This window comes from Podarcis muralis, chromosome 12 (genome assembly GCF_964188315.1).
Source record: "Podarcis muralis chromosome 12, rPodMur119.hap1.1, whole genome shotgun sequence".
Classification (NCBI taxonomy): domain Eukaryota; kingdom Metazoa; phylum Chordata; class Lepidosauria; order Squamata; family Lacertidae; genus Podarcis; species Podarcis muralis.
In genome coordinates this window covers 54,342,513-54,369,962 of record NC_135666.1, presented here as the reverse complement: position 1 = coordinate 54,369,962, position 27,450 = coordinate 54,342,513, and the positions used below count along the sequence as shown (strand labels likewise).

At 43.3% G+C, this 27,450-nt stretch overlaps 1 protein-coding gene across 5 annotated transcripts in view; it reads left to right on the top strand.

The window, feature by feature from the left end:
* Positions 1-27,450, top strand: part of PDE1C (phosphodiesterase 1C) — a 257,604-nt gene that overhangs the window by 187,588 nt on the left and 42,566 nt on the right. For all 5 annotated transcript variants that reach the window (XR_013390261.1, XM_077916500.1, XM_077916502.1 and 2 more), the window contains 7 exons: positions 469-582; positions 1,028-1,210; positions 2,769-2,835; positions 9,088-9,204; positions 12,879-13,019; positions 24,027-24,127; positions 25,953-26,081. Coding sequence is in view for 4 of the 5 variants with exons in the window: in XM_077916500.1 (XP_077772626.1) it covers positions 469-582; positions 1,028-1,210; positions 2,769-2,835; positions 9,088-9,204; positions 12,879-13,019; positions 24,027-24,127; positions 25,953-26,081 (852 nt within the window). In the remaining variant the exon portion in view is untranslated. The remainder of the gene's footprint in view (positions 1-468; positions 583-1,027; positions 1,211-2,768; positions 2,836-9,087; positions 9,205-12,878; positions 13,020-24,026; positions 24,128-25,952; positions 26,082-27,450) is intronic.

Below are 27,450 nucleotides of genomic sequence, written 5' to 3'. Positions count from 1 at the left end.
TAGTCAAAACAAAAATAATTCCTTCCAGTAGCACCTTAAAGACCAACTAAGTTAGTTCTTGGTATGAGCTTTTGTGTGCATGCACACTTCTTCAGATACCTGTATCTGAAGAAGTGTGCATGCACACGGAAGCTCATACCAAGAACTAACTTAGTTGGTCTTTAAGGTGCTACTGGAAGGAATTTTTTTTTGCTTTTTTTAAAACGTTTTGAAAAATATATAGAATTTGCCATAACTCACTCTTGCCATCTAGTGTCAGATTTGTATAATGCACTTTACAAAACATTTTATTTGCAGCTGTATAGCTGAGTCCCCTTTTACGGCTTGTAACCATCATATACTCACAGCCCTCATATGCTGTTAATAGGATGGTGCAAGAAAGTTAAGGATTTGGGGATATTAATCTGAACTCCTTTGGAATTCCAGATATGGATTTCTGCTAATCAAATTCTTGTTTTCTTCTCTTAGGTTACGATCTTTGGTGAAGCAGCTAGAGAGAGGAGAGGCTTCCGTTGTTGACTTGAAAAAGAACTTGGAATATGCTGCTACAGTGCTTGAATCTGTGTACATTGATGAAACCAGGTGAGACGATTGTTTCAGTGTAGTAATGCTTTATTCTCATCATTTATTTTTTAAGTAAACAAGCTTAATACCTCATCCTATTTCTTGGGATTAGTGTGAGTCACACAAAGATTCACAAAACGTTTAGGGGTCTGCGTACCCCTGAGCTCCCCCAGAAAAAAAGCACTGTGAATAACCCTGCAAAGATCTTCATTGCTCTCACACTCCAGAAGTGAGATACTTTACAATCTGGGGGTACTGCGGTTGTGCATAGAAATAACTAAATGTCAATATTTTTCTACATTAAATTCACCTGAAAGAAAACAACCACCAACCAACAAACCAGCAGATTTAATTAGGGGCTGGGCATGTGTAACAACTTGTAAACAGGAGAAATGTTGCAAGAAAAATGCTGTTTCTGTGGAAATCTTTATTTAACGTATCTCCCCTGTATCTCTCCCAACAGGCGTCTGTTGGATACGGAAGATGAACTCAGCGATATCCAGTCAGATGCTGTGCCCTCGGAAGTACGGGATTGGCTGGCTTCTACTTTCACACGGCAAATGGGGATGATGCTGAAAAGGAGCGAGGAAAAGCCACGATTCCGGAGTATTGTGCATGCAGTTCAGGCTGGGATATTTGTGGAGAGGTAATGGATGATGCAACTGCTCTGCACCAAAGAATAGTCAGATGTTGCAGTTTATAGATATGGGAGCTTTGTAGGTAAACGTGAGCGACCAGTGAAGGCCCAACAGTTCTGAAGAATTGGCCAGGATCATGACTTCACTTTCTCCATCTCTAAATCCAGATATGAGAGCCCTCTGTCTCTGAGGGCCTTCTGAGCACAATAATTCAGAAATGGCTAGCACTTATGATACCATAACAACCCTGAATCATTTCAGTTAACCGGTTTTAGCATTTGTATCACTTTGAGATGGATTGCATCTTGGGCTAATGATGTCTGAGCGGAAACAGGATCCTTTTGGTCACCAGGCAAGGTTGCTATTTCGATAACACAGAATGGTGCATTTTGCAATTATATTTGGCGGGAAGGCTGTGGCAGTTGCATTGAAGCATTAATTGTAAAGAGAACTTTGTCTAACCTTGCCATTGAAATAACAACACACATTTACTTTGAAATAATAATAATAATAATAATAATAATAATAATAATAATAATAATAATTTTTATTTATACCCCGCCCTCCCCAGCCAAGGCCAGGCTCAGGGCAGCTAACAAGCAATAATAAAAACAAGTTGAATGAATACAACTTAAAAATAAGATTAAAATACAACATTAAAATATTGAAACATTGAAACATTAAAATGCAGCCTCATCACAGGAGGAGAAAGCAAAAAGAAAAAAGAAAGAGGGGGAGGGAATCAAATTGGCTCCAAGCCAAAGGCCAGGCAGAACAACTCTGTCTTACAGGCCCTGCGGAAAGAAATCAGATCCTGGAGGGCCCTGGTCTCATGAGGCAGAGCGTTCCACCAGGCTGGAGCCAGTGTTGAAAAGGCCCTGGCTCTGGTTGAAGCTAATCTAACTTCCTTAAGGCCCAGGACCACTAGGGTGTTGCTATTTATGGACCTTAAGGTCCTCCGTGGGGCATACCAGGAGAGGCGGTCCCATAGGTACGAGGGTCCTAAGTAAGTCGAAGTGATGCCAGTGCTTCCAAGTAAGCATACTGGATCATCCTGATCCAGTGATCCTCTTCCACATGTGGTTGGGATCTTTTACATTGGCTACAGCTGTTTTGTATAGGCAACATCCTGTGGGATCTTGTTCTATGTGGACAAGAACAGAGCCAGTGCTCTGCATTCTGAGCACGAAAACTTCATGGGGTCATTGTGTACCTTCACAATAAAGGAAACTTGTGCAGATTGTGCTGGTGGTGGTTTTGCAGATTCAAACCGACGTGTGCAAGGCATGAAATGGTGGCAGTGGTGAGGCAGTACAGGAAGCCTATATTCTGGCTGTAAACATTTTAAGTAAATGCATACCTTCATCAAAGCACAACATATGGCAGCAGTTCTGCAGAGAGCTCTTTTGCGTGACGCTATCTCTGGCTCTGAATGGAACATTTTGGCATAGAAATTAATGCCAGTGGGAATAAAGGAAGAAAGGCAATTTGTTTGGCTTGGGTAAAAACGATGTATTCTGAAGAGAACTCTGTCGGGTGTGTAATTAATTTGTTTTATCTTGACAGAATGTACAGACGGACATCCAATATGGTTGGACTTAGCTACCCACCAGCTGTCATTGGAGTGCTAAAGGTAATGCCGGTGGTGGTTCTCTCTTACAAAACACTGAAATGATACGGGGATTTCATGTAGAGGTCTGTGCATGCTCTACCTTTCATTGTGTCTTGAAAATAATTTAGCTTACATCATAAAGGTAAAGGTACCCCTGCCCATACGGGCCAGTCTTGACAGACTCTAGGGTTGTGCGCCCATCTCACTCAAGAGGCCGGGGGCCAGCGCTGTCCGAAGACACTTCCGGGTCACGTGGCCAGCGTGACAAGCTGCATCTGGCGAGCCAGCACAGCACACGGAACGCCGTTTACCTTCCCGCTAGTAAGCGGTCCCTATTTATCTACTTGCACCCGGGAGTGCTTTCGAACTGCTAGGTTGGCAGGCGCTGGGACCGAACGACGGGAGCGCACCCCGCCACGGGGATTCGAACCGCCGACCTTTCGATTGGCAAGCCCTAGGCGCTGAGGCTATTACCCACAGCGCCACCCGCGTCCCCAGCTTACATCATACAAGGAGACAAAATGCATCAGAGAAAAACAGTCCAGAGGTTACCTGGTGATCTTCGGCTCATTTCTGTTGTTAAAATATCCCCACTAGAGTAAGGTGTGATATCTTCTGTATGTAAACAGGAAGTAGAAAATGAAGTCTTGAACAATACCCTAAGAATAAAGGTAAAGGTAAAGGGACCCCTGACCATTAGGTCCAGTCGTGGCCGACTCTGGGGTTGCGCACTCATCTCGCTTTATTGGCCGAGGGAGCCGGCGTACAGCTTCTGGGTCATGTGGCCAGCATGACTAAGCCGCTTCTGGCGAACCAGAGCAGCGCACGGAAACACCGTTTACCTTCCCACTGGAGTGGTACCTATTTATCTACTTGCACTTCGAACTGCTAGGTTGGCAGGAGCAGGGACCGAGCAACAGGAGCTCACCCCGTCGCAGGGATTCGAACCACCGACCTTCTGATCGGCAAGTCCTAGGCTCTGTGGTTCTGCCTTTAAACATCCCACTGTATTAAACATCCCCTCCAAATGCATGTTGGGAAGAAGGACCCAAGGCCAGCCTTTTGCCTGATAGGATTCTTTCTGCCTCCCACCCCTCAGTTCTTTTTTTAATATTATTGGATGTCCATTAGTATTCTATTCTACACTTGCAGTTTGAAGCACCTGACCTGCTATTTATTTAGAGCACCTCACATGGGAGCTTAGCTGTAAAGTGTTTGGTTCAATCCTCAGCACCTCAGGCTGGCAAAAGGGATTTCTCCACAAAACCCCAGAGAGCTGAGATTGCACTGGTACAGTGGTTGGCACAACTTTTCCTACTTGGTTTGGACCAGGCTAATAAAACTCAGCACAGAGGAAATTTTTGTTGGAATTTTGTTTATTCCACAGCAAGAGCCTACCTAAACAAAAGTCAGTAAAAACCAATCCTATAGCATGCCAATAGTGCAATGTTAAAGGTAAAGGTAAAGGTACCCCTGCCCATACGGGCCAGTCTTGCCAGACTCTAGGGTTGTGCGCCCATCTCACTCAAGAGGCCGGGGGCCAGCGCTGTCCGCAGACACTTCTGGGTCACGTGGCCAGCGTGACAAGCTGCATCTGGCGAGCCAGAGCCGTACACGGAAACGCCGTTTACCTTCCCGCCAGTAAGCGGTCCCTATTTATCTACTTGCACCCGGGGGTGCTTTCGAACTGCTAGGTTGGCAGGCGCTGGGACTGAACGACGGGAGCGCACCCCGCCGTGGGGATTCGAACCGCCGACCATGCGATCGGCAAGTCCTAGGCGCTGAGGTTTTACCCACAGCGCCATCCGCATCCCTAGTAGTGCAATGTTAACACATAACTAAAACATCCATCCCCAAAGGTCCCCTTGTTACTCACTGAAGGGAAAAAGTTTTGTTTTTAAAAAAGGACCATGCATTTTGTGACTACATATGAGTTTCTGGAAATCAGTACTGGATAACAGTAGCCTTGCAAAAGTGTGGTGTAAATCTGAACTAAGCAATGGCAAGCAGTCGTTTAAGTTTCTCAGTGTCCCTGATGGGGCACTGTGGGGAGTTTAAATGGCCACAAGCCACTTCCCTGGTTGATTTAGGAGAAAGCCCAGCAGAGGCTCAGCAAATAGGAAGCACTGCTGGTCTCCTTCCACCCCTAGGGAGGAAATGCTGGCATCTGCACTTTGGGGTCTCCTGGGCTCTGCACACACCCCTGGCATGATTCAGAGCAGGCTCCTTTCTCCCCACGAAGGTCTTTAACCACCAGGTGAGGTTGATTTGATTCCCCGCCTTGTTTCCGATTTAGATCTTAGCTCATTCCTTCTTCCCCGGCGTCCCTGGCATGCTGACGTCACTCTCGCACGTATTGGGGCATGGTGACATCATGAGGACATGCCCTGCCGCAGTGATGTAGCGTGGGGGGTGCAGGGGGGCCGGCCGCACCGGGCGCAACATCGGGGGGGGGGGCGCTCACACTCGCAGCTCTCTGCCCCTACCTGGCTCACTCTCTCTCTCTCACTGCAGTGCTGGCTGTGCGAATCCGATCCGAGCCACCGGCTCGCCGCCCACTGTGGAGGGGTGTGTGTGCCAGGCGTGCGGGTTAGGGGGCGCAAATTACTTGCCTTGCCCCGGGTGCTGACAACCCACGCTACGCCACTGCCCTGCCGCATGCCTGGACTTCTGTGGCTGCCTGGCCCCTTCATTTAAAATACTGTGGGAGCCAAGGCAGCCACGGCCCTGTGGAGTTGGTGCGTTTGTTTCCTTGCAGTGGTGGAGGCACCTCATTTCGCCTCAGGTGCCAAAATGAACTATTGAAATGAATCTATTTGGTAGATTGTTGCCTGTCTAAGTCAGGGGTCAGCAAACTTACCGCACCTCGGGCTGGTGTCTCCAGCGCCGATAGCACGGAGGGCGGGGGAGCACGTGCCCATATGCGTGTGCACATGCTATTTCTGGTGCACTTCTGGGTCGGAGGAGTACCGGAAATAGCTTGTTCACATGTGCATGGGCCTCATCCAACCCAGATGTGCACTGGAAATAACACTTGCGCATGCACAAATAACGCTTGCACATGCGCACAAGCTATTTCCAGTGCTCCTCCGACCTGGAAGTGGGCAGCCACGCAGTGCAGTGCTGGTAAGAGTGGGCAGTGGCAGCAGGCGGAGGGGGTCGCCGTGGGCCGGATAAAGGAGTCCCTCGGGCCTTATCCGGCCCACGGGCCTTAGTTTGGGGACCCCTGGTCTAAGTGTTCTATGAGAAGCCAGGCAGTAAGCCTGTTGTGCATCTGATTTGAACGTGGATTAAGGAGGGTTCTTAACTGATCATTTTATTTGGTGGGCTGTCCTACTTCCCAGTGTTAGCATCACCTAGAGTCAAAAGGTGTACTTCGGCTCCATACAATATCTTTTCTTTTCTGCCACTATTTGCCTCTTCTGCAATGGAATAAAAGTGATATGCAAGTTGGCGGAAGCGGCACAGGGAAATTTCAGAGCACACAGTCCCGTTTTTAAAATGTTATCTTCACATCAGGCAATTGATGCAACGTCAGCGTATGTCGTATCCACTGCGCTGCTTTTCTGGCTGCTTGAGGAAATGTCAGTCTGAAAACACATCGGGGGAAATTACAGCCCAACTGCGTGTAGGATATTCATGCTATAATCAAATGCATAATGTATGAGTTGTGTCGACGGAAATTGCCTTGTAAGTCTGATTTGCAGCACACTTGGGCGTCTCTTTTTCCTGCCACCGTTCATTACATTTGTACACTTGAATTTACATTGATTAAAAACGGCAATAAAAAATTGCTTGGCAGTGGCCTACTTAGGTGGACGGGTAATAATATATATCAAATGGCCCTAAGTACCATTAACTTCTGGCGCACAATTAACAACATAACAGTGAAGGGACTGAGAATTGTGTTCTTGATTAAGTGATTTTAAACCATTCCATGTGGCAGCCATCACTGCATAGGAGACAATTTGCGCGCACTTACAGTCACCAGACATTTTCTTGACATTATAATGAAAATAAGAAAAGAAAAATGCACTGAAAGAGCTTTCCTTGCCCCCAAAATTATAGATGCACACTGCACTTGCTACATGTGGTTGCCTATATAGTAAGCTATTTGTGCAGATTGAATGATTTTCTCTCTGTCACTGCATTCCTTTCTTTTTGGAAGCATAGGGTGGCTTGGAGGAAACTGCCCAATCAAAGTGGTGCAATTTTCATTTCAAATGCTTGCCTCACTATTGTGGTAGCATCTTCCACTGGGGGCAAATCCTGCATAACAAATCAGCATTGTGACTACACAGTACATTGAGTATCCATTGGCTGTCTTCTCTATTGCTGGGTTGTGTTTGAGCTTAAAAAAAACCCAAACAGCTAGCCAAGTGGCAACGATATGAATGGAACCTCAAGACTTGAGATCATGGGGAGGGTAACCTTTTTATAAATGTGAACTTTTGCCAAAGTGCAGAGATGGGCACACTACCCTGGTCTCTGCTTGGTGTGACTCAGAAATCACTTGACTTGTGTGTGAGTTTGAAAACAACAGCAACCAGAAACAAGTTGGCTCATTCCCTGAGTCAATCCAAAAGGGTTGGGAAGTGTGCACCTTGGCTCCCAGTATTCAATGCATTCTTCCCAACGATGTTTTTCTTCCCTGCTTCTCCTATTTCTTTCTGGTGCACTCTGCAGCGTGTCAAGAGTAAAAGAGCAGTAGTGCTTGGGAACCGAAAGTCTCTCAAGGGCAATATCTCTTGAGAAGACTTCAGTTTCTAAGCAGCCCTATGTCTTTTGTCCTGATACACTGTGAAACATGCCAGGATGATGGAGAGGAAGAAGAAAACCTTTCCTCCCCTAGCCCTCTGCTTCAGCTACTACTGCATCTCCCAGGTGGAATCTACACACATTTAAAGAAACGCTGTGAAAATGCTTTTAAAAAAAAGTTTTGAAAAATATGTTGAATTTGCCATGGTTCACTGTCGCCATCTAGTGCCACATTTGTATACTGCACTTTACAACACACTTAAAATGTTTTATTTGCAGCTGTATAGCTGAGTCCCCACTCTCTACTTGCAGTTAAGAAAAGAGGAGAGTGGAGAAGATGCATTGGGGGCAGGTGGAGATAGGGGTGCACTGCAGCTGAGAACCCTTTCCCAGCACGGGAATAAACCGAAATAGCCATCAATGAAGCTCAGGGGTTCATGGGGGCAGATTCCTCTTTTGAGAGGTCCTTTTAAGAAGTTCATTTCCAAGATAGTCTTGAACAAATTACTTCTACACCTCTTGGGGAAAGGTTTCATTTAGTAGTCTGTTATCATGAGAAATTGTGGAGGGAACATATAGAGCAATGCACCGCAGCAAAAATAAAATAAAATCATAAGCACAATCTATTCATCACTACTTCATTCTTCAATTTCTCTCTCTCTCTCTCTCTCTCTTTGATGTGTATGATTTTGAAAGCACATGATACTTGCTGGAGCCCAGTAGGTCTGAATCTGAGCGCTTGGATGAGAGACTAGCTAGCACCTAGGAACACCACTTTTTCTTCCATTATAAAAGAAAAACAGTAAATGAAAGAATGAAAGCATGAATGAAAAAGAATGAAAGAACGAAGTTCTTTTTAATCAGTAAATGCTCCAACCAAAATAGATGGCTCTCTGATGTTTCTCGAATTTAGAGCTGGATTGTGCATTCTTTAACTTGGTTGCTTGTAGCTGCCACAGGATTTAATTTGACTGGTTAAAATTAAAAAGGTAAAGGTAAAGGACAGTTAAGTCCAGTCGCAGACGACTCTGGGGTTGCGGCACTCATCTCGCTTTACAGACCGAGGGAGGCGGTGTTTGTCCGCAGACAGTTTTTCCGGGTCATGTGGCCAGCATGACTAAGCTGCTTCTGAGAAAACCAGAGCAGTGCACGGAAACGCTGTTTACCTTCCCGCTGGAGTGGTACCTATTTATCTACTTGCACTTTGATGTGCTTTCAAACTGCTAGGTTAGCAGGAGCAGGGACTGAGCAACAGGAGCTCACCCCGTCGCAGGGATTCAAACTGCCAACCTTCTGATCGGAAAGCCCAAGAGGCTCAGTGGTTTTGACCACAGCGCCACCCGTGTCCTCTGGTTAAAATTGCTAGCATCTTAATATGCCAAACGGATTCAGCTCAAAAATTTACTGACTACCTTACATCATCAAAGCATGTATAGGCTTTGTATTTCTCAGTCGTTGCTCTCCTTCTGTCACTGATGAAGAAAACACACACTAATGCTGCCTTTTCTCTCACAGAACGTAGACAAGTGGTCCTTCGACGTATTTGCACTAAACGACGCTAGTGGGGACCATGCACTGAAATTCATTTTCTACGAATTGCTCACACGTTATGATTTGATCAGCCGCTTCAAGGTCAGTAATCCTGCAGTGTCCTTCCTCTCTGTTCTCTTGTAATTTACTCAAAGGAGAAATATCACTAACCTTGTAATTCTGCATTATCTGTGCTATTGGCCATGAACATGTGGTTGGTAAACCCTGTCTGTCGAATACTTGTCGCCTGATTTGACTAGGATGTTATTACTACTGCGATGAACGAGACCAAGTAAGAATCAGTCAATATGGCATCATATTGAAATGGGGTACATTTACTGGCTTCACTGAAGGAAGGGTTCCGTGCTGTATTCAGTAGCGCTCCTGTCACAAAAGTTTTTGATGCCTGTTATGTACTGCGTTGAATAGGATAAAAAATGCAGCAGTCTGATTGGTCCTAGAACAATAGGATTCAGAATGCAGCAGTCTGATTGGTCCACAGGAGCCACCCAATCCAGCTCCAGGTGGAAGGGAATCCACAACCTGATTGGCCTACAGGAGAATTCTGGAATTAGCCAATCACGTGGGGCCCATTGTGTAAATAATGTATATAAGGCAGACATTCTGGGGGAACTTCCATTCCTCCTCACCACTATGAGCTGAATAAAGAGCATGAAATCCACTCTCGACTCTGAGTATATTACAATGCCAGTCACACTAACCTTCCTGACTTTATGGCATTATTGTCTTCCAAAGCAACTACTCTGTTCCAAACTTAAAAATAGAAAGTGTAATGCTGGTGGTCAACAAAAGAGGTTTCAAGACTGTCTCAAGGCAAATATTTAAAAATGTAGTATAAACACCGACAACTGGGAAACACTGGCCTGTGAGTGCTCCAATTGGAGAACAGCCTTTGCGTGGCAAGTCCCCTCCCCCATGTGAAATGAAGACACAGGACACATTATTTAAGGTTAATGGGCATAAAAAGGCCACAACTTTATTGATTACAGGAATAGGAAGGTATTGGCCTTAGGCATTGGCTCCTATCGACTACCCGGCATGGAGACCAGGAAGGGTTATCCACAAGCCGTGGGGGTCCTGTTGAAGTACGCCAACTAGGATCCCACGGGTGTCACCGCTCGGGGGTGTGCCGGAGGCCCTTACCTCCCTAGGTTTCGGACAAGGCAACGCCCCCCGGAGTCCTCTACCGGACTACCCTTTTCATTGGGGGAAGGTGATGGCGCTTCCTTCCCCCCTTCATTTGCATAACAATTACCCCTGCCAATGCCTAACCACCAATACCGAGGAAGTTGTGACGTTTGCTACGAGGTAGGTGAAAAAAACAAAAGGCTGGAAGTGCGCCAAGTTGGAAAAATTCCTACCAGGCCCCTTGCGGCGACCAACCAAAGTCCATAGCAAGGTCATAGCTAGCTAAGCCTAAAGGGTGGGTGGGATGGGGAAACCGGTCAGCTGGAATGGGGCAAAGAGGGCGGTCCCCGGTCGTGCCTGGCCTTAAATGGGCCAGGCCACTCCTCCCTAGCCCGCCGATTGGCGGGCAGGGTTGCAGGCACACCCAGGGATTCCCTTGTTCTCGCAGGGGCAAAAAGGCCAGCCCCCGTATGTGTGGGAGGGGGTAGCCCGCAACCCCCTCTCCTCTCCAGTTCGGAAATGGCTTTACCGAAGGTGTCGTGGGCTTTGAAGACACTCAAACTCAGGACGCAAGGGAGAAACGCGCTAAGAGGAAGGCACGCTTGGCAAATCCACGCTGTGATCAACACCCACCCGGAAACCAATGTCCCTGCTGTGGAAGGCTGTGTGGATCCAGAATTGGCCTCCACAGTCACTTACGGACTTATTGTTAAAACCGTGTTTATGGAAGACAATCTTACTCGGCTACGAGTGATCGCAAAAGAAGAAGATGACAACCCTAACCAACTACAGCCAACATCCCCTTGTTTGGTTCTGTGGCTTAACCCTTCCCCTTCAAGTTTCTGAGCAATACCCACTGGCCCAAATGAGCTCTTTATTGTTCATCTAGCATGGCTTTGGTTGTGGTAATATGGAGGTGGCAAAAATATGTTGCACTTCCTATCTCTGCATTGTTGTACAATCCCTAGTAAAACATTTGTATCCTCCCACTAAGAGAGAGCTAGAGGAGGAAGCTCTCCTTACACCAGGAGGCTGCTCAGGACTGCTGTTCTTCCCCCTATGTCCTTCTGACTGGAATCTAGAGTCTGGTATTGCCTTCTCCTCGGCTCTGCAGCACCTTGCCTTTTCTGTCTCCTCCGCTGTACCTGAGCACTTAAAAAATACAGAATCACAAGTGTTAAAAAGGAGGAAGAAGCTACAGGAAACTATCCCTTGTTTCTCCCTTGAAGATATGTGATATTTGGTGTGGTGGAGTCTGTATGAAAGTATATCAAAATCAAAATATATACGAGAGGTCCTGTGATCCACACATGGATTTGGAAGTGGCACAGTCCTGTAGGATGACATGACTTCTGAATACTTGAACTGGCTTTGGGTGATCTACCCAAGGACACACTGAGATGTATTTTGAATCTCAGCTTATAACCCATGCTCAGTCTTCTGTATTACACTGATTCCCATTGTTTTAAAAGAAGCTAACCAAGCTGAATTCTTGGATATAGACTGAAAGCAGTTAATGTCCACCTTAGTAAAACCAGCAACCCTCCTTCCCATTGGGATATGTATAGTTTAAAAAGTATATAGGCAATACTATGCCCAATAAAGTCATACTCAGAGAAGACTACTGAAAAAACTAAATTGAATAGGTCTACACTGAGTATGACTTCTTCTTCTTTGGCGATCACTCATAGCCGAGTAGGATTGTCTTCCATGAACACAGTCTTAACAGTGAATCTGTAAGTGACTGTGGAGGCCAATTCTGGAGCCACACGGCCTTCCACAGTGGGGACACAGGTTTCTGGACAGGAATTAATCACGGTGAGGGTTTGCCAAATGTGCCTTCCTCTTAGCACGTTTCTCCCTTTTGTCCTGAGCTCAAGCATCTTCAAAGTCCATGACACCTTCGGTAAAGGCTGTTCTCCAATTGGAGCACTCACAGGCCAGTGTTTCCCAGTTGTCGGTGTTTATACTACATTTTTAAAGATTTGCCTTGAGACAGTCTTTAAACCTCTTGTTGACCACCAGCATTACGTTTTCCATTTTTAATTTCAGAATAGAGTAGTTGCTTTGGAAGACGATCATCAGGCATCCAAACAACACGGCCAGTCCATCGAAGTTGATGTTGAAGAATCATTGCTTTGTCACTGGTGATCTTTGCTTCTTCCAGTACACCAGCATTAGTTAACCTGTTTTCCTAAGTGATGTGTAAAAATTTTCGGAGACACCATTGATGGAATCTTTCAAGGAGTTGGAGATGGCCTTTATAAGTGGTTCATGTTTCACAAGCTCTATAACCCTTTGTGTTCCAGTAAATTTCCAAAACAAAGAGGCTGTAGGAAACCAAAGGAGAATGCAGTTAATATTGCATGCTAGTGGTGAATGTCTGAAATCACACACATTTTGGACCTTAAGGGCAAATGATAAGTACATCTGCTCTTAACTTTGGTTGATATTTATAACAGAGCGACACAATTTGAAGCACCATCCATGTATAAAAAGTTTTCCGAAGTCTTTCCATTTGATTTTTTTTTATTGAGAAAGAAACCATATTTGGATGCTAAGATCTTGATGCTTAAAATTTCAACAATCTTTGCCAAATGTACTTCCCTTCCTGTGTTTTTGTTTAGATTCCAATATCTGCTCTTGTCTCCTTTGTGGAAGCCCTGGAAGTTGGCTACAGCAAGCATAAAAATCCATATCACAACCTAATGCATGCCGCAGACGTCACACAGACTGTTCATTACCTCCTTTTTAAGACAGGTGTAGCGGTAAGTAAATGAATGCCCTACTTAGGAGACCCAAACAATGTTGTGCATTTTGGGTAAATTTCCTGCATGACCCACTGGGGAAACCCAGCCAGATGGGCAGGGAATAAATAATAAATTGTTATTATTCATGGCTTTTTCATGGGATTTAAATTACAACAAACCCCAAGATTTACGAACACCAAAGTGGGTCTCTGGTTTAGACCCTTTGGATTATAGTCTGTTGCTCAGATATGTGTTTGGGATTCTAACTTGCTGCTTCTCCAATGCTTAAGAGAATGTAGTTCCCCTTTGGACTGTGGGATTTTGAAACTGGCCAAAAGGTCAGGCAAAAGGAGATTACAAAGTTAACTTAAACAGTGGCTGCTGTTTTGGGCAATGGTCCCACAAGTGCAAATTATGTGCATGCCACAGAATATATAATGCCTCAGAGCTTCAGTATGGTTTTAGCCAGTGGCCATAATGTAAATATTGCTATCTTTTTTCCTACTAACTTGGCAAATGCACCCTAAATCCATGAGTTAAGTTACTCCTTTGGGATTCAGAACAAAAAACTTAACTGCATGGCAAAATGGCACAAAATTTAGTACACAGAAAGAAGAATAAACTGAAAACAAATACAAAATAATAGTAACAACCAATCTGAGATAATTACTGTGTTTTGTGAAACTGTTCTAAAATTATTTACATTTAAGAAGGCCCCAAATTGTAGCTTTGGAAGCTTTGGAAATCGTGGAAAGACAAAAATATAAGAAAATATTTTAGGCAGTGTTCTTTTCTCCTGCTTAGAAAGCATATGCACTTTTATCTTTTTCAAAGCTGACACAAAAAACATAATATTTAATTGGGCAAGTGTGGATGATTCATGGCAATCAACTTCTGGCAGTGCTCCTTGGTTGATGTTTGGCAAAAACATGATGCGTCAAAGCTGAGTACAAACAGCTACGTGACCCTATTCTGTAAAACTGCCGTCAGGGGCACTGTATACTGCTAGCAGTCAATTTACCTTCACCTCACACAGATTATAGGCATAACTAGTGACCCACTTCTGAGGGGCCAAGAGGTGTAATGCCAATAAGTGAGCAACATTATTGAAAATGCTATTGTTCCGTTTTGGAGGTGGATTGGACCAGCATTGCGACCAAGCACCTATCTAGAGTTAACAAGAGCTACTGCCATTTTGTAGCCTCATTTGAGTGTGATGCTGAGCTATGGTTAAATAGTACATGAATGAGCCTCAGCAGAGGCACCCAGTTCCACCTGACATGGGGGGGGGGGATCCTTGCCGTGTGTGTGTGATGTCACATGTGCAACCCACACGTGTGATGTCATGCAGATCGGGAGGAGGCTGCAAGGCCCGGCAAGGCCCTCTGTCACCATGGGGAGGTCTGGTGGGGTCTGCCTCTGCCGCCACAGTGAGGCCCAGTAAGTCCTGGCCCCTCAAGATCGGGGGGCTAAGCCCTGTCCCCACATACTTTGAGGGGCCCCAGCCCCATTGAGTTGGCACCTATGAGCCCCAGGCACTCCTAAGCTCTCCTCCTCCTCCAGCACGGCTGTGAAAAAGTTGGAAGCTTTTGCTTCCTTTTAAAATAAATAAATAAATTTTTATTAGCAATTTAAACAAAACATATTATCTTAAAACATATCATCCTTAATTCCCCCCATTCCCCCCTCCCTCCCATAAAACAACCCCCCCTCCCCACCCATCCCGACTTCCCTCAGTTCCAATCTCTGGTTTCTCTATAAATGCTGTTCTCTGCATGTTACAGAATTGTATAGATCTTTAATTTTATTATCAATAAAAAGTTTGTGAGTGTTTATTCAAAACCTGCCAAGGAGTCCAATTCACTTTGTTGCATCTTTAAGTACTTTGTAAAAGGTTCCCATTCATCTTTAAAGTCACGGCTATCCTTGTCCTGTAGTTTATATACCAATTTTGCCAATTCTGCATAATCCATCAATTTCTCTTGCCATACTTCTTTAGTCAGAGTTTCCTCGGTTTTCCATCCTTGTACTATTAAGACCCTCGCCGCCGTTGTCGCATACATAAAGATGTTTCTCAACTTCTTCGGCAGGTCTTTCCCTACAATCCCTAACAAAAATGCTTCAGGTTTTTTAAACAAATGTTAGTTGGAACATTTTTTTCAATTCATTGTATATCATTTCCCAATTTTTAAAAATTACATTACAATCCCACCACATACGATAAAATATCCCCTCCTTTTCCTTACACTTCCAACATATATTTGAGCTAGTTTTGTACATTTTTCCTAACTGCACTGATGTCATATACCATCTATACATCATCTTCATATAATTCTCCTTCAACAAAGAACAATCTGTAAATTTTAGATCAATTTTCCATAACCTTTCCCAATCTTCCATCATAATGTTGTGACCTAAATCTTGTGTCCATTTGATCATGACTGATTTTCCCTCTTCATTGCTTCCTTTTTTAACTAGTGTTATATCCAAAGCCAGGCAAATTATGATTAGTCTTAACCAGGCACATGCAAACTCGGCCCTCCAGATGTTTTGGGACTACAACTCCCATCATCCCTTGCTAACAGGACCTATAGTCAGGGATGATGGGAGTTGTAGTCCCAAAACATCCAGAGGGCCGAGTTTGCCTATGCCTGGTCTTAACTGAAACAGACCAACTTCAACCCAGGAGTTTTGAAGCTGGCTTGTTACACTCAACCAGACTGGCCGCATTTAATGGTTCAGAAGCTATTTAGTAAGGATGCAGAGAACTTAGAACCTGAGTGTGATGATTAAATGCAGGTTCTAGTCTAAGGTCTTGGTTGCATGAAATCCGGATTGATGTTGTTGTTGTTGTTTAGTCGTTTAGTCATGTCCGACTCTTCGTGACCCCATGGACCAGAGCTCCTGTCTTCCACTGCCTCCCGCAGTTTGGTCAAACTCATGCTGGTAGCTTCGAGAACACTATCCAACCATCTCGACCTCTGTCATCCCCTTCTCCTTGTGCCCTCCATCTTTCCCAACATCAGGGTCTTTTCCAGGGAGTCTTCTCTTCTCATGAGGTGGCCAAAGTATTGGAGCCTCAGCTTCAGGATTTGTCCTTCTAGTGAGCACTCAGGGCTGATTTCCTTAAGAATGGATAGGTTTGATCTTCTTGCAGTCCATGGGACTCTCAAGAGTCTCCTCCAGCACCATAATTCAAAAGCATCAATTCTTTGGCGATCAGCCTTCTTTATGGTCCAGCTCTCACTTCCATACATCACTACGGGGAAAACCATAGCTTTCACTATACGGACCTTTGTTGGCAAGGTGATGTCTCTGCTTTTTAAGATGTTGTCTAGGTTTGTCATTGCTTTTCTCCCAAGAAGCAGGCGTCTTTTAATTTCATGGCTGCTATCACCATCTGCAGTGATCATGGAGCCCAAGAAAGTAAAATCTCTCACTGCCTCCATTTCTTCCCCTTCTATTTGCCAGGAGGTGATGGGACCAGTGGCCATGATCTTCGTTTGATTGATGTTAGTTAACAGGAAAGCCAAATTTGATTCATGTGCAAAAGAAACAATGGGGCAGAGTCGACAAGCCTTTCCCCTTCCTTTTTGCTGAAAACAGGGGCTTTGTTAATAAAATTTTGAAGGGATATGCCAGCCTAAGGGCAGTGCTACCCACACATGCTATGATTACACAAACCTCGACATCAGAAAATGTAATGAAGGTCCTGCACTTTTCTCAAAGCAGTCCAAAGAAACATTAGCAGTGCCATATAGTTTTCTGCAAGAGCTAATGTAGCAAATCAGAGAAAACTTGCTCCCTTAATAGGGATTTGAGGGAAAGGGCTCAGTGGTAGAATCTATTGTAAGTGTGCTTTCAATCTCATTTCTCTCATTAAGAACCCTTAAAAGAAATCTATTCATTTCAACCCAACAAGCCACCTAATAACATTTTGCCCTGGGACATTTTTATGTTACTGTTGTAACTTCTGAGTAATACTGCCAGTCCATCATAATTATATTATCCATAGCACTAGCCCCAAGGGTCTAATGATATATCATAAACAGTATTCAAGTAAAAATTACAAGGATCATAATACATAAAATCACACCAAAAATAGTACCACCTAGCAGTGACTATAATAACAACAATAAGCAGTTGCTTGGGGGGTATAAATGTTGTGCTGAAAGGTTTTCTTGTATGAAGATATTATTATTAATTTGGTTTTTAAAAAATCTCCTTTCCTGTGTTTGCTCAAGGTGACAGACAAGGCTGATAAATACATTAACAATAAACACAAAAATTCAGTGGGTTGGATTCACACTAAGACTGCAAGTCTAACAAATTTACCTGGGTTTAAGTCTCCTTGAACTCAGCAGGGCATATTTCTCTGAAGAAAAGCATGGGATTGTGCTGCAAATTAGCTGCACTTGGTTCCAGCTGAAACCAGTGGGATTTAAGAAATGACTTAAGCTACCACTGAAACCAGTGGGGCTTAAGTGCTGCTAAAGTTAGCCTAGATTCAAGCAACTAAAATTAGTTCATAAAACAATAAACATTGTCGGTAAACAAGAGCAAGTGATCTCTGGGAGGAGTGCAAAGTAAATATAGTCACACCTCATGTTATGTCCGCTTCAGGTTGCGTGTTTTCGTCTTGCGTTCCGCAGCAACCCGGAAGTACCGGAATAGGTTAGGGTTAGGGTAAATTGCGCTTTGTGCATGCACAGAAGCACCAAATCATACTGCGCACCTGTGCAGATGCGGCGTTTCAAGTTGTGGGCTTTTCACGTTACGGACAGGCCTCCGGAATGGATCCCGTCCGTAACACGAGGTACCACTGTAGAATTATGACTTCAAAAGGGTGTTCATAACTGATCTCCATCTCTCAGCATTTATACCAGGCACCCGCAACCTGCGGCCCTCCAGATGTTTTGGCCTATAACTCCCATGTTCCCTAGCTAACAGGACCAGTGGTCAGGGATGATGGGAATTGTAGTCCAAAACATCTGGAGGGCCGAAGGTTGGGGATGCCTGATTTATACTGTTCCACAAAATGGGTACAACAACATAGGACTCAGCTATAAAACTGCAAGTATAACGTTCTAAGTACATTATACAAATGCGACCCTAGATGGCGCTGATGAGCTAATGGCAAATCCCATATATATTTCATAACATATTTCCTTCTTTTTAAAAAAGCATTTTCACAGAGATTTTTTTGTATCTGTGTAGATTCATGGACAGCTCTATCCCATACACTAGTGCCATGTATGTTGCCAGCATGGTGTAGTGGTTATGAGCGGTGGACTTGTAATCTGGTGAACCGGGTTCGATTCCCTGTTCCTCCACATGCAGCTGCTGGGTGACCTTGGGCTAGTCACACTTCTCTGAATTCTCTCAGCCTCACTCACCTCACAGAGTGTTTGTTGTGGGGGAGGAAGGGAAAGGAGAATGTTAGCCGCTTTGAGACTCCTTAGGGTAGTGATAAAGCAGGATATCAAATCCAAACTACTACTACTACTACTACTACTACTACTACTATTCTTCTTCCTCCTCCTCCTCCTCCTCCTCTTCTTCTTCTTCTTCTTCTTCTTCTTCTTCTTCTTCTTCTTCTGTCCCTAAAAGCCTGGACTTCCAATCCAGCAGTGTTTGTGAATAGCTCTGTGCAACAAGCTGTTAATTTGGGAGGGAGGGAAGAGCAGAGGCAGCTACACACCTGCTCCTGATCACCTTCTGAACAGCTAGTCAGAAGGGAGTTTCCTCTTTGGGGATCCATAACTAGCTACAGAGCTTTGCGAGTCTAATCTGCCTTTTAAAAAAAAAAAATTAAAAAATTATATACCACCTGATTGTTGCGTGTGAAGACCCCCGAAACCACCCCCAAATAAAACACAATAGACACAGAAAATTTTGTTTAAGGTTCTTTGGCAATAATTTGGCCACAACTTTATTGATTACAGCATGTGAATGGTTGCTTAGGCATTGGTTCGGACTACCTGAACCTGCACTCAGGCAACTGGGCGCCACCAGAGGTCAGTAAGGGAAAACCTACTAGGGGAGCACAGAAGCGGATTCCATCTCTTAGTTCACCCCAATTGCTCCTGGGGACTCTGGCATGGCCCTAACCCCTGGGAGGAGATCGGACAAAAGCAAGGCGAGCCCCTGGGTTCCTTTCATGGAATTCCCTAACAGCAGCAAAAGAGGGGCAGGCACAGCCAACCACACCCTCTCCACAAAAACACTGAAGCAATGCCTAACCACCTATCTTACAAAGATGTGACGATTTGCTACGCGGTTGGCAAAAACCAAATGGCAGCCACCAATCAGCCAAGTACTGAAAAAATGAACCTCTGCTGCCAATTCTCGTAGTAGACCAGTATGAAGTAAGCAGCACATAAGCGGCACACAAAACACTACCAAACCATTCTACATTCTAAATCTTATATTAATAATCCAAAAATTGAGAGAACAAGGTACAAGATCTACTACAGAAGCCACAAACAGAAAACTCATTCAAATTGTGTCCAAAAGGAAGATCCAGTCTTTAAAGTTCCTTTAGCCAGGCTCCTGTAGATATCAGTAAAGGTAAGTTTGATCAAACGAAGTGTCAGCGATGTTACGTTCAAGGGTTAGATATCAACGAAGATAAGTTTGATCAAACGAAGTGTCGGTGATGTTACACACGAGAATTAGACAGGGTGCCGGCGTTTGTCACCTGTTTCGCCCATGAAGAGTCTTGGGCTTCTTCAGTAAATTCTCTCTCACGATTTTGATATATTTATAAAATTTCAAGTCCATATGTTACATTCCTTCTTGGCTTAAGCTACAATATTTAATTTCTTTCTTCAGGAAATTCTCCCTCAAGATTTTGGTGTATGAACATACATTCAACTTCATATGCTAAGTTCTTTCTTGACTTGTACAGTGGTGCCTCGGGTTACATATGCTTCAGGTTACATATGCTTCAGGTTACATACGCTTCAGGTTACAGTCTCCGCTAACCCAGAAATAGTGCTTCAGGTTAAGAACTTTGCTTCAGGATGAGAACAGAAATTGTCCTCTGGCAGAGCAGCGGCAGCAGCAGGCCCCGTTAGCTAAAGTGGTGCTTCAGGTTAAAAACAGTTCAGGTTAAGAACGGACCTCCGGAACAAATTAAGTACATTAACCTGAGGTACCACTGTACCTTGTTCTCTCAATTTTTGGATTATTAATATAAGATTTAGAACGTAGAATGGTTTGTTAGTGTTTGTGTGCCGCTTATGTGCTGCTTACTTCATACTGGCCAATCAGCCAAGTGGAAAAATTCCTACCGGGCCCCCGCTCCAAAGCAAACGACCCCTAGACAGACAAGGTCAGAAAACACAGCCCTAAATATAGGGAAGGCAGGAGATCCGCTGCACGACGCGAAAAGAGGAAGCTAACACGATGTGCAGCAGCATAAATAGCCCCACGGTTGCCAATCAGAGCCCAAACAGCCAAATTTTTTACCCCGGCAAATGAGGGGCAGCCAATGGGGTGCTGTGGCCATCCAAACAGTCCCGCCCCAGCAACAAGGAGGCAATTGGGGTGATCTCACTGCAACACTGTTCTCCATGATGGAGGACACGATTTAACAAACAAAAGCACACCTCAAAGTGGTTCCTGTTTGATGGAATCCGAGGCCCAACCTACATGCGATGGGAGACATTGTGATGTGAGAAATCTCTGGATATCTCTCACAACACCCGTTGTGTCTGGGCTGGAGAGGATTCTCAGGTCAGCGATACTGGAAAAGGGGCTTCATAACATGCTCTTTTCCTGACTGAAATATTGTGCCTCTCCTTTTCCTGCAGCGAGGCTATTTTCAGCACCAGTGGGTTGACTTTGTGTTTTTATATATATATAAATAATTTTTATTAATTTTCCAACATACATTTATAATATCCAATCTAAATTTATCACATATTTTCTCTTTTGGACTTCCTTCAGCCTCTCTAACAATCATCCATTATTCAATTTTTTAATTACACATTTCCTAATTTTTATATTGCATTTTATATACCTTCACCCTCTTATTTTTCTTCAACACAATATTCCTCAAACATTCACAGAGCTTCTTGAAATCCAGTGGGTTGACTTTGATTGGGAATATATTGCAGTTCAGGCCTTCTCCCCAAACTTCTTCAAAGCTTTTAAAAAGACATTGGCAAATCTGGATTGGCCCTTATTAGCAGACCTTGATGCACATGGAGATTCCTCTCTCAAATGCTGCAGAGTTTGTGTATTGTGATGAGTTTGAGAAACCATTGTTATTTCTTTGGATCTGTTTGTTGGTGCTGTGGTTGCAAGGAAAGGCCAGATAATGGACCAGATTAAAAGCTAATTATCCAATTTAACTGGATTATGCATGATAGTGATAAAAGGCATTAATAAGGCTTAAAAATAAAAATAAAACTTCCCCCCCCCCCAGAGAAGCTATGTAACTTGGGATTCTCTGTGCAACCTGCGCAGATCATCATCGTTATGCACATAGTCGTAGGGACAAAAGGGAAACGAAATTATTGCTTCTTCTTCATTTTGCCATATTTCTCTTTGCTATTTTCAACACATGAATTCAGTTTGCGATGTGGAAACTTCTCTTAGTCGTTTCGATTCAAAATGCCTTGCTTAGTAGCTTAATCTGTGGAAGATTGTAATTCTTTATTTTTTCACACACACCCATCCTTTTGTTTGACAATTTCTTTGTTCTCCTCGCCATCTAGTAAAAACTACAGATACTTTTCTCTCTAAAAAAAGCAAAACCTGTTCTCTATGCCAGTGAGAATTATGTTTCACAGTCCCAGTTATTTGTTTTAAAAAAGCTTATAACCAGTTCCTCTATGAGGAATTTAGCAATGGTGAATGACCTAACCTGAAATACATTTTGTATTCCTTTTCTATACAGCTGCCAAAAAATGTTTTAAATTTTTTTAAATTTTTTTTGACTGGGCTAGAATGACTCTTGTAAAGATAACTAGTAGAAACAGTGGAAAAGATGGTAAATAGAATATTAGATACAACTGGAAAGGCATATAACATAGAATCCCATGGACCCAAGTAGGAGGTGGAAGGAAGTCTGGTGCAAACAAAGTAACAACAAAATAAGTAACATAATATTTATTTTCTTTTTTGTTTATGCATACATGCTAAACGCCGGAGTGTTTATTGTGTTAAATTGTTTGTTGTGAATATTGATGTGTATGAAAAGGATGGCTGTAATCTAATTGAAAAACCAATATATATATATATATATATATATATATATATATATGCTTTCGTAGATTAAGGAACAAAAGAAGAAAAGGCACACTAGCCTGGGAACTTCCTCTCTGCCCAGAACATAGGAGGCCACACCTCCTCAACAGTATTTATAGGAACTCAAACACTGAGATCCTGCTCTGTTCCAGTAACAAGAAGCCGAAAGCACCAGCCTGAAGATGACGAGTGAGACCTCGTCGAAACGTCGCCTAGACACCCCAACTTTTACACGGGAAGATACCCGAGGACACCAAAACCTGCATATATATATATATATATATATATATATATATATATATATATAAATATATATATATATATATAAAATGAAACACATTTTGTATTTCATTGTGGATCAGAAAGGTGTGCTTTCATGGGCCAGTGTCCTACTTTATATAGGGCAGTTCTCTATTTGAAGGGCTGCCCAGTGACAGCTGAAAGTGTCTTCAGTTTGAAAAGCAGCCGGTCCACATCTGATTGAAAGACTGATAAGAAGAGAGAACTGGGATGCGGGTGGCGCTGTGGGTTAAACCACAGAGCCTAGGACTTGCCGATCAGAAGGTTGGTGGTTCGAATCCCTGCCACGGGGGGAGCTCCTGTTGCGCGGGTCCCTGCTCCCGCCAACCTAGTAGTTCGAAAGAACGTCTAAGTGCAAGTAGATAAATAGGTACCGCTCCGGTGGGAAGGTAAACACCGTTTCCGTGCGCTGCTCTGGTTCGCCAGAAGCGGCTTAGTCATGCTGGCCACATGACCCGGAAGCTGTACACCGGCTCCCTCGGCCAGTAAAGTGAGATGAGTGCCGCAACCCCAGAGTCATCCACGACTGGACCTAACAGTCGGGGTCCCTTTACTTTTACCCTTTACCTTTACTTTAAGAAGACAGAGCAAGGAGCCTGGAAGCTGTAGTTCAGCAGTTAGCACCCAGATAACAGAATGAGCAGGTCCATAGGTCACCTGAGCAAAGTCATCCCCACTATGGTGAAATGTTGTTGGGAAACTGTGTACGTGCAGCTACTCACACAGAGTCAATTAAGGTTTGGCAGACAGCCAGAAGGCAATCTGAAGGAGTAAGTCTGCCTGGTGATAACAGAGGCATGGAGACCGCTCCCTGATTGGTCATGCTCTCTCAAGGGAGTGATAATTAACGGCCTACTAACTGGAATGTGTTGGTTCAGAGTTCAGTAGTTCAGTTGTTCTGTGGCAGTGTAGGAGTTGTGAGTCGTGTCAAAGAGAGCTAGCTAAAGATCCGTGTTCTGTTCCTGTAAATAGTCCACTGTATATAATAAACACCTAACTACAAGTTCCTGGTTACTGCTTCGTTTATCCTGTCTGGAGCCAAGTCGCCAATTGCTTCCGTGGATTCTGCGTTTACTCTGCTAGGTCTGGCTAAGGTCCTGCAACCAGTGAGAAAGTTGCGAAACACCAAATAGGTTTTGCCAATAGATGTATTGCATTTCTAAATTACCATAAACAAACTCTAGTCTTCTTTTTTTGACAATGCATAAGTGGCTGCTGTAGTTCATTGGTAGAGTGCATGATTTGCACAATGAAAACCCCAGGTATAATTCATTTAAAAGGATTTCTAGTAGCAAAGTTGCAAAGATAACTGCCTCAGATCTTGGAAGGTTTGCAGTGAAAAGTGCACCAGAGTGTAGCGTTCTAGGCTAACAGGTAGAACATGCCTTACAAAACAAAACACTTGTCAAAGTTTGGAAAGGGTGCCATGTGGTCTGACTGATGTTAAATCTTTTTCTTTTTTCTTAGCACTGGTTGACAGAGCTGGAAATCTTCGCTATGATCTTTGCCGCTGCCATCCACGACTATGAGCACACCGGAACCACAAACAACTTTCATATTCAGACACGGTGAGTCCATTCAGAATCATCAACAAAGGCACAAAAAGTTGTGAAGGAAGAAACAGTAAGAAAAATCAGTAAATGAAAATAAAGCGTCCATATAATATCCATATGAAATTGCTTTGGGGGTGTGGGGGCAGATTGAACTAGAGTCTGCAAACACTTGTATGTTTATTTAATACTGCTTGTTGAAAAAAATCAGATTACAAATCCTAAATTTGGCACATTTTGTTCCCAAATCACGAGGCTATTTTTTCCCCAAAGAAGAGTGAGTGTTGCTCTTCACAAATAATCAATTTTCTAGTTGATTTTAAACATTTCAAATGTTGGGTCTCTTTTGGCTTAGGTAAATTTTGATCTCTTACTGTCAGGTATTTAAATTCATAGTGTAGTGGTACAACAAGGAGGACAAGATGAAATAGAACTAGTTCCTTTTAAAAAAAACCAAAAACTTTCAAAGCACTGGAGGAGCATAACTTGAAACCTCTGGTTTTGATGGCAGCTGCAAATATTAACAGATGGATGGAAAGAATAAGGTATTTGTGCCTGCATGTGACTTTAAACATTAATAAATTACTTAGGAAAAAAATCCAATGGGGAAGTTTCAAACTGAACTATTACTAAATAAGAAATTGATAAGGTTGATTATTTGGGATCTCTGTGGTATTAATGTAGCATTTTGTTGTGAATCAAAGCTCATAGTTCATTCATATTATGGAATGCTCTGTGTGTGTGTGTTTCAATGCAAGGTTCCAGTCCTTAAATCAGAAGGAATAAAAAGAAGTTCAGATTGATGGAGCTAATCACTTTGGAGCTAATAATGAAGAAAAATAATCCTCCATAACTTTAGTGCAAGATTTTCAATATTTCAGTTTAAGTGATGAGAACTGATTAAGAGTTGAATAACAGTCTCATGATTTCAGCCTTATTAGTATTACCACGCTTACCTTTCAATTGCTGTTTAAGTAGGACTTAAACAATTAAATATCCTTGGTTTAAGTCAGAAGTGATCTTTATCATTAATAAAAATACTACTTATTATGGAGTGAAAAGGTTAATTAATATCATACTAAAAAGGAAGAGGCTTTGAATTTCTGATGAGTTTGTGAACAAATAGGCTCTTTACTAATTACTGGATTATATTACTGTGAAGAAATAATTCTAGAAAGACTTTTAATTATTTTCAGTGGAAGACATTAACAACAAATAATATCGCCTCAAAACTCCCTATAAAGATATGTATTTTTCCTGACAGCCTGCCCTGTTCTGTTCTACTTCTCTCTGCCATATTTCTTGGGTTCCCCCATTTTCTTTTGTGCTGTTTGCAGTGGCATTGATGGAAGCACTCATTTGTTCAGTCATTTCTGGCAACAGCTATTTTATTTAGCCATAATTCCCTAGGCATTGAATCTTCCAGTTGAATATTCTAGAGAAAGGTGATAGCTATCATTTAAAAAATGGCATCCTCCCCAGTGGCAGCCATCATGTTTTCCTAAAATGTCCCAAATTGACACTATAAAGGCATTCTGGGTAAATAAAATGGCAGCCACCAGTAAAATGAGCTCTGCTGTTTCTGGAACAAGACAAACCACTCCCCATCTCTGAATGCCATGAACAGGTGTCCCTTTTGTATCACTTTGTACATTCATTTTGGAAAAAATGAGAATTGAGCTGAACGGGTCCTTCAGCTCAGTTTTTCATTTGTTCCACACCAGTATAACACGATTAGAGCCAATGAATAGATACTGAAATGTGAAGCAAAGATATTCCCTTCATTGGAGGAAGAATAAAAATTCCAACCTATGTTTATAGTTAAGGGATCTTTGTTTTATAGGTCAGATACAGCCATTCTTTACAATGATCGGTCTGTGTTAGAAAACCATCACCTCAGCGCGGCGTTCCGCCTTCTGCAAGATGACGAGGAGATGAATATCCTGTCTAACCTCTCAAAGGATGATTGGAGGTAAGGATCCCTACTGACCTTGATGGCTGTCACCCTGATTGCTTCAAGTGTACCCCTCAAGTGTACTCAGTGGGAATCTTGGTACATGGATGATCAGCAGAGGATGAAGTCTGATAGCGAATGATGAGAGGAGAAGTGGTCCTTAATTTGTACCGAAGCAATATGTCAAAGTTGTAGCATAAATCACGTTAAAAGACATAACATTTACATTTTTCTTTGGTGCTGTCATGAGCTCTGCAGAGTGCTGACAAGTGGAGCTGTTCCACTCCAGGAATGGTACAAAGAAGTAGAATCTGAGTTCCAGTAAAAAATGCATACCAATCCTTGTCAAAACGTTGGATTCACACAATGTGTTGATTCCCAAAAGTTCATTGAGAGATATTTCAAAGACTCTCACCAATATCAAATACGTTTTGACTGGTGTCTTCAGTGGCCATTGTTGACGCAACAATTCCAAACTGAAAATTCTTCAGCTCCTCAATATACTACAGAACCATAGAAAAATCTTCTGTCTATGCTGGAATCAAGAGCATCATTTCTGAATGCAGTCTCATACAGTAACACAACAACAAGGTTTCATTTAGAAGAAGAAGAAGAAGAAGAAGAAGAAGAAGAAGAAGAAGAAGAAGAAGAAGAAGAAGAAGAAGAGTTTGGATTTGATATCCCGCCTTTCACTCCCCTTCAGGAGTCTCAAAGCGGCTAACAATCTCCTTTCCCTTCCTCCCCCACAACAAACACTCTGTGAGGTGAGTGGGGCTGAGAGACTTCAGAGAAGTGTGACTGGCCCAAGGTCACCCAGCAGCTGCATGTGGAGGAGCGGAGACGCGAACCCGGTTACCCAGATTACGTGACTACCGCTCTTAACCACTACACCACACTGGCTCTCAGTGCTTTTGTGCTCAGGTTCCGCTTGCAGGCTGGTCATTGTGAGTACTGGATGTTGGACTAAATAGGCCTTTTGCCTCATCCAGAAAGCTCTTCTCAAATCCAAGCAAAGCCTGTCCCTTTCTGAGAGTTCAAAAATATTGAACTTCGGCCTTAATGACCTTAAACATGACAGCAGGCAGTCTAAAATATCTGTTCCACACATATTTGGCTTTAGGTGTGAATTGGGCTACAGCGTTAACAAGCCAACACACATTGTAAGCTGGGGTTGTAGATCATTTGCTGGTGGGCAACATGTATGTAGCAAGTAGCATTCAATTAACATGGGAGTACAGGGACGTGGGTGGCGCTGTGGGTTAAACCACAGAGCCTAGGACTTGCCGATCAGAAGGTCGGTGGTTTGAATCCCCACGACGGGGGGAGCTCCCGTTGCTCAGTCCCTGCTCCTGCCAACCTAGCAGTTTGAAAGCACGTCAAAGTGCAA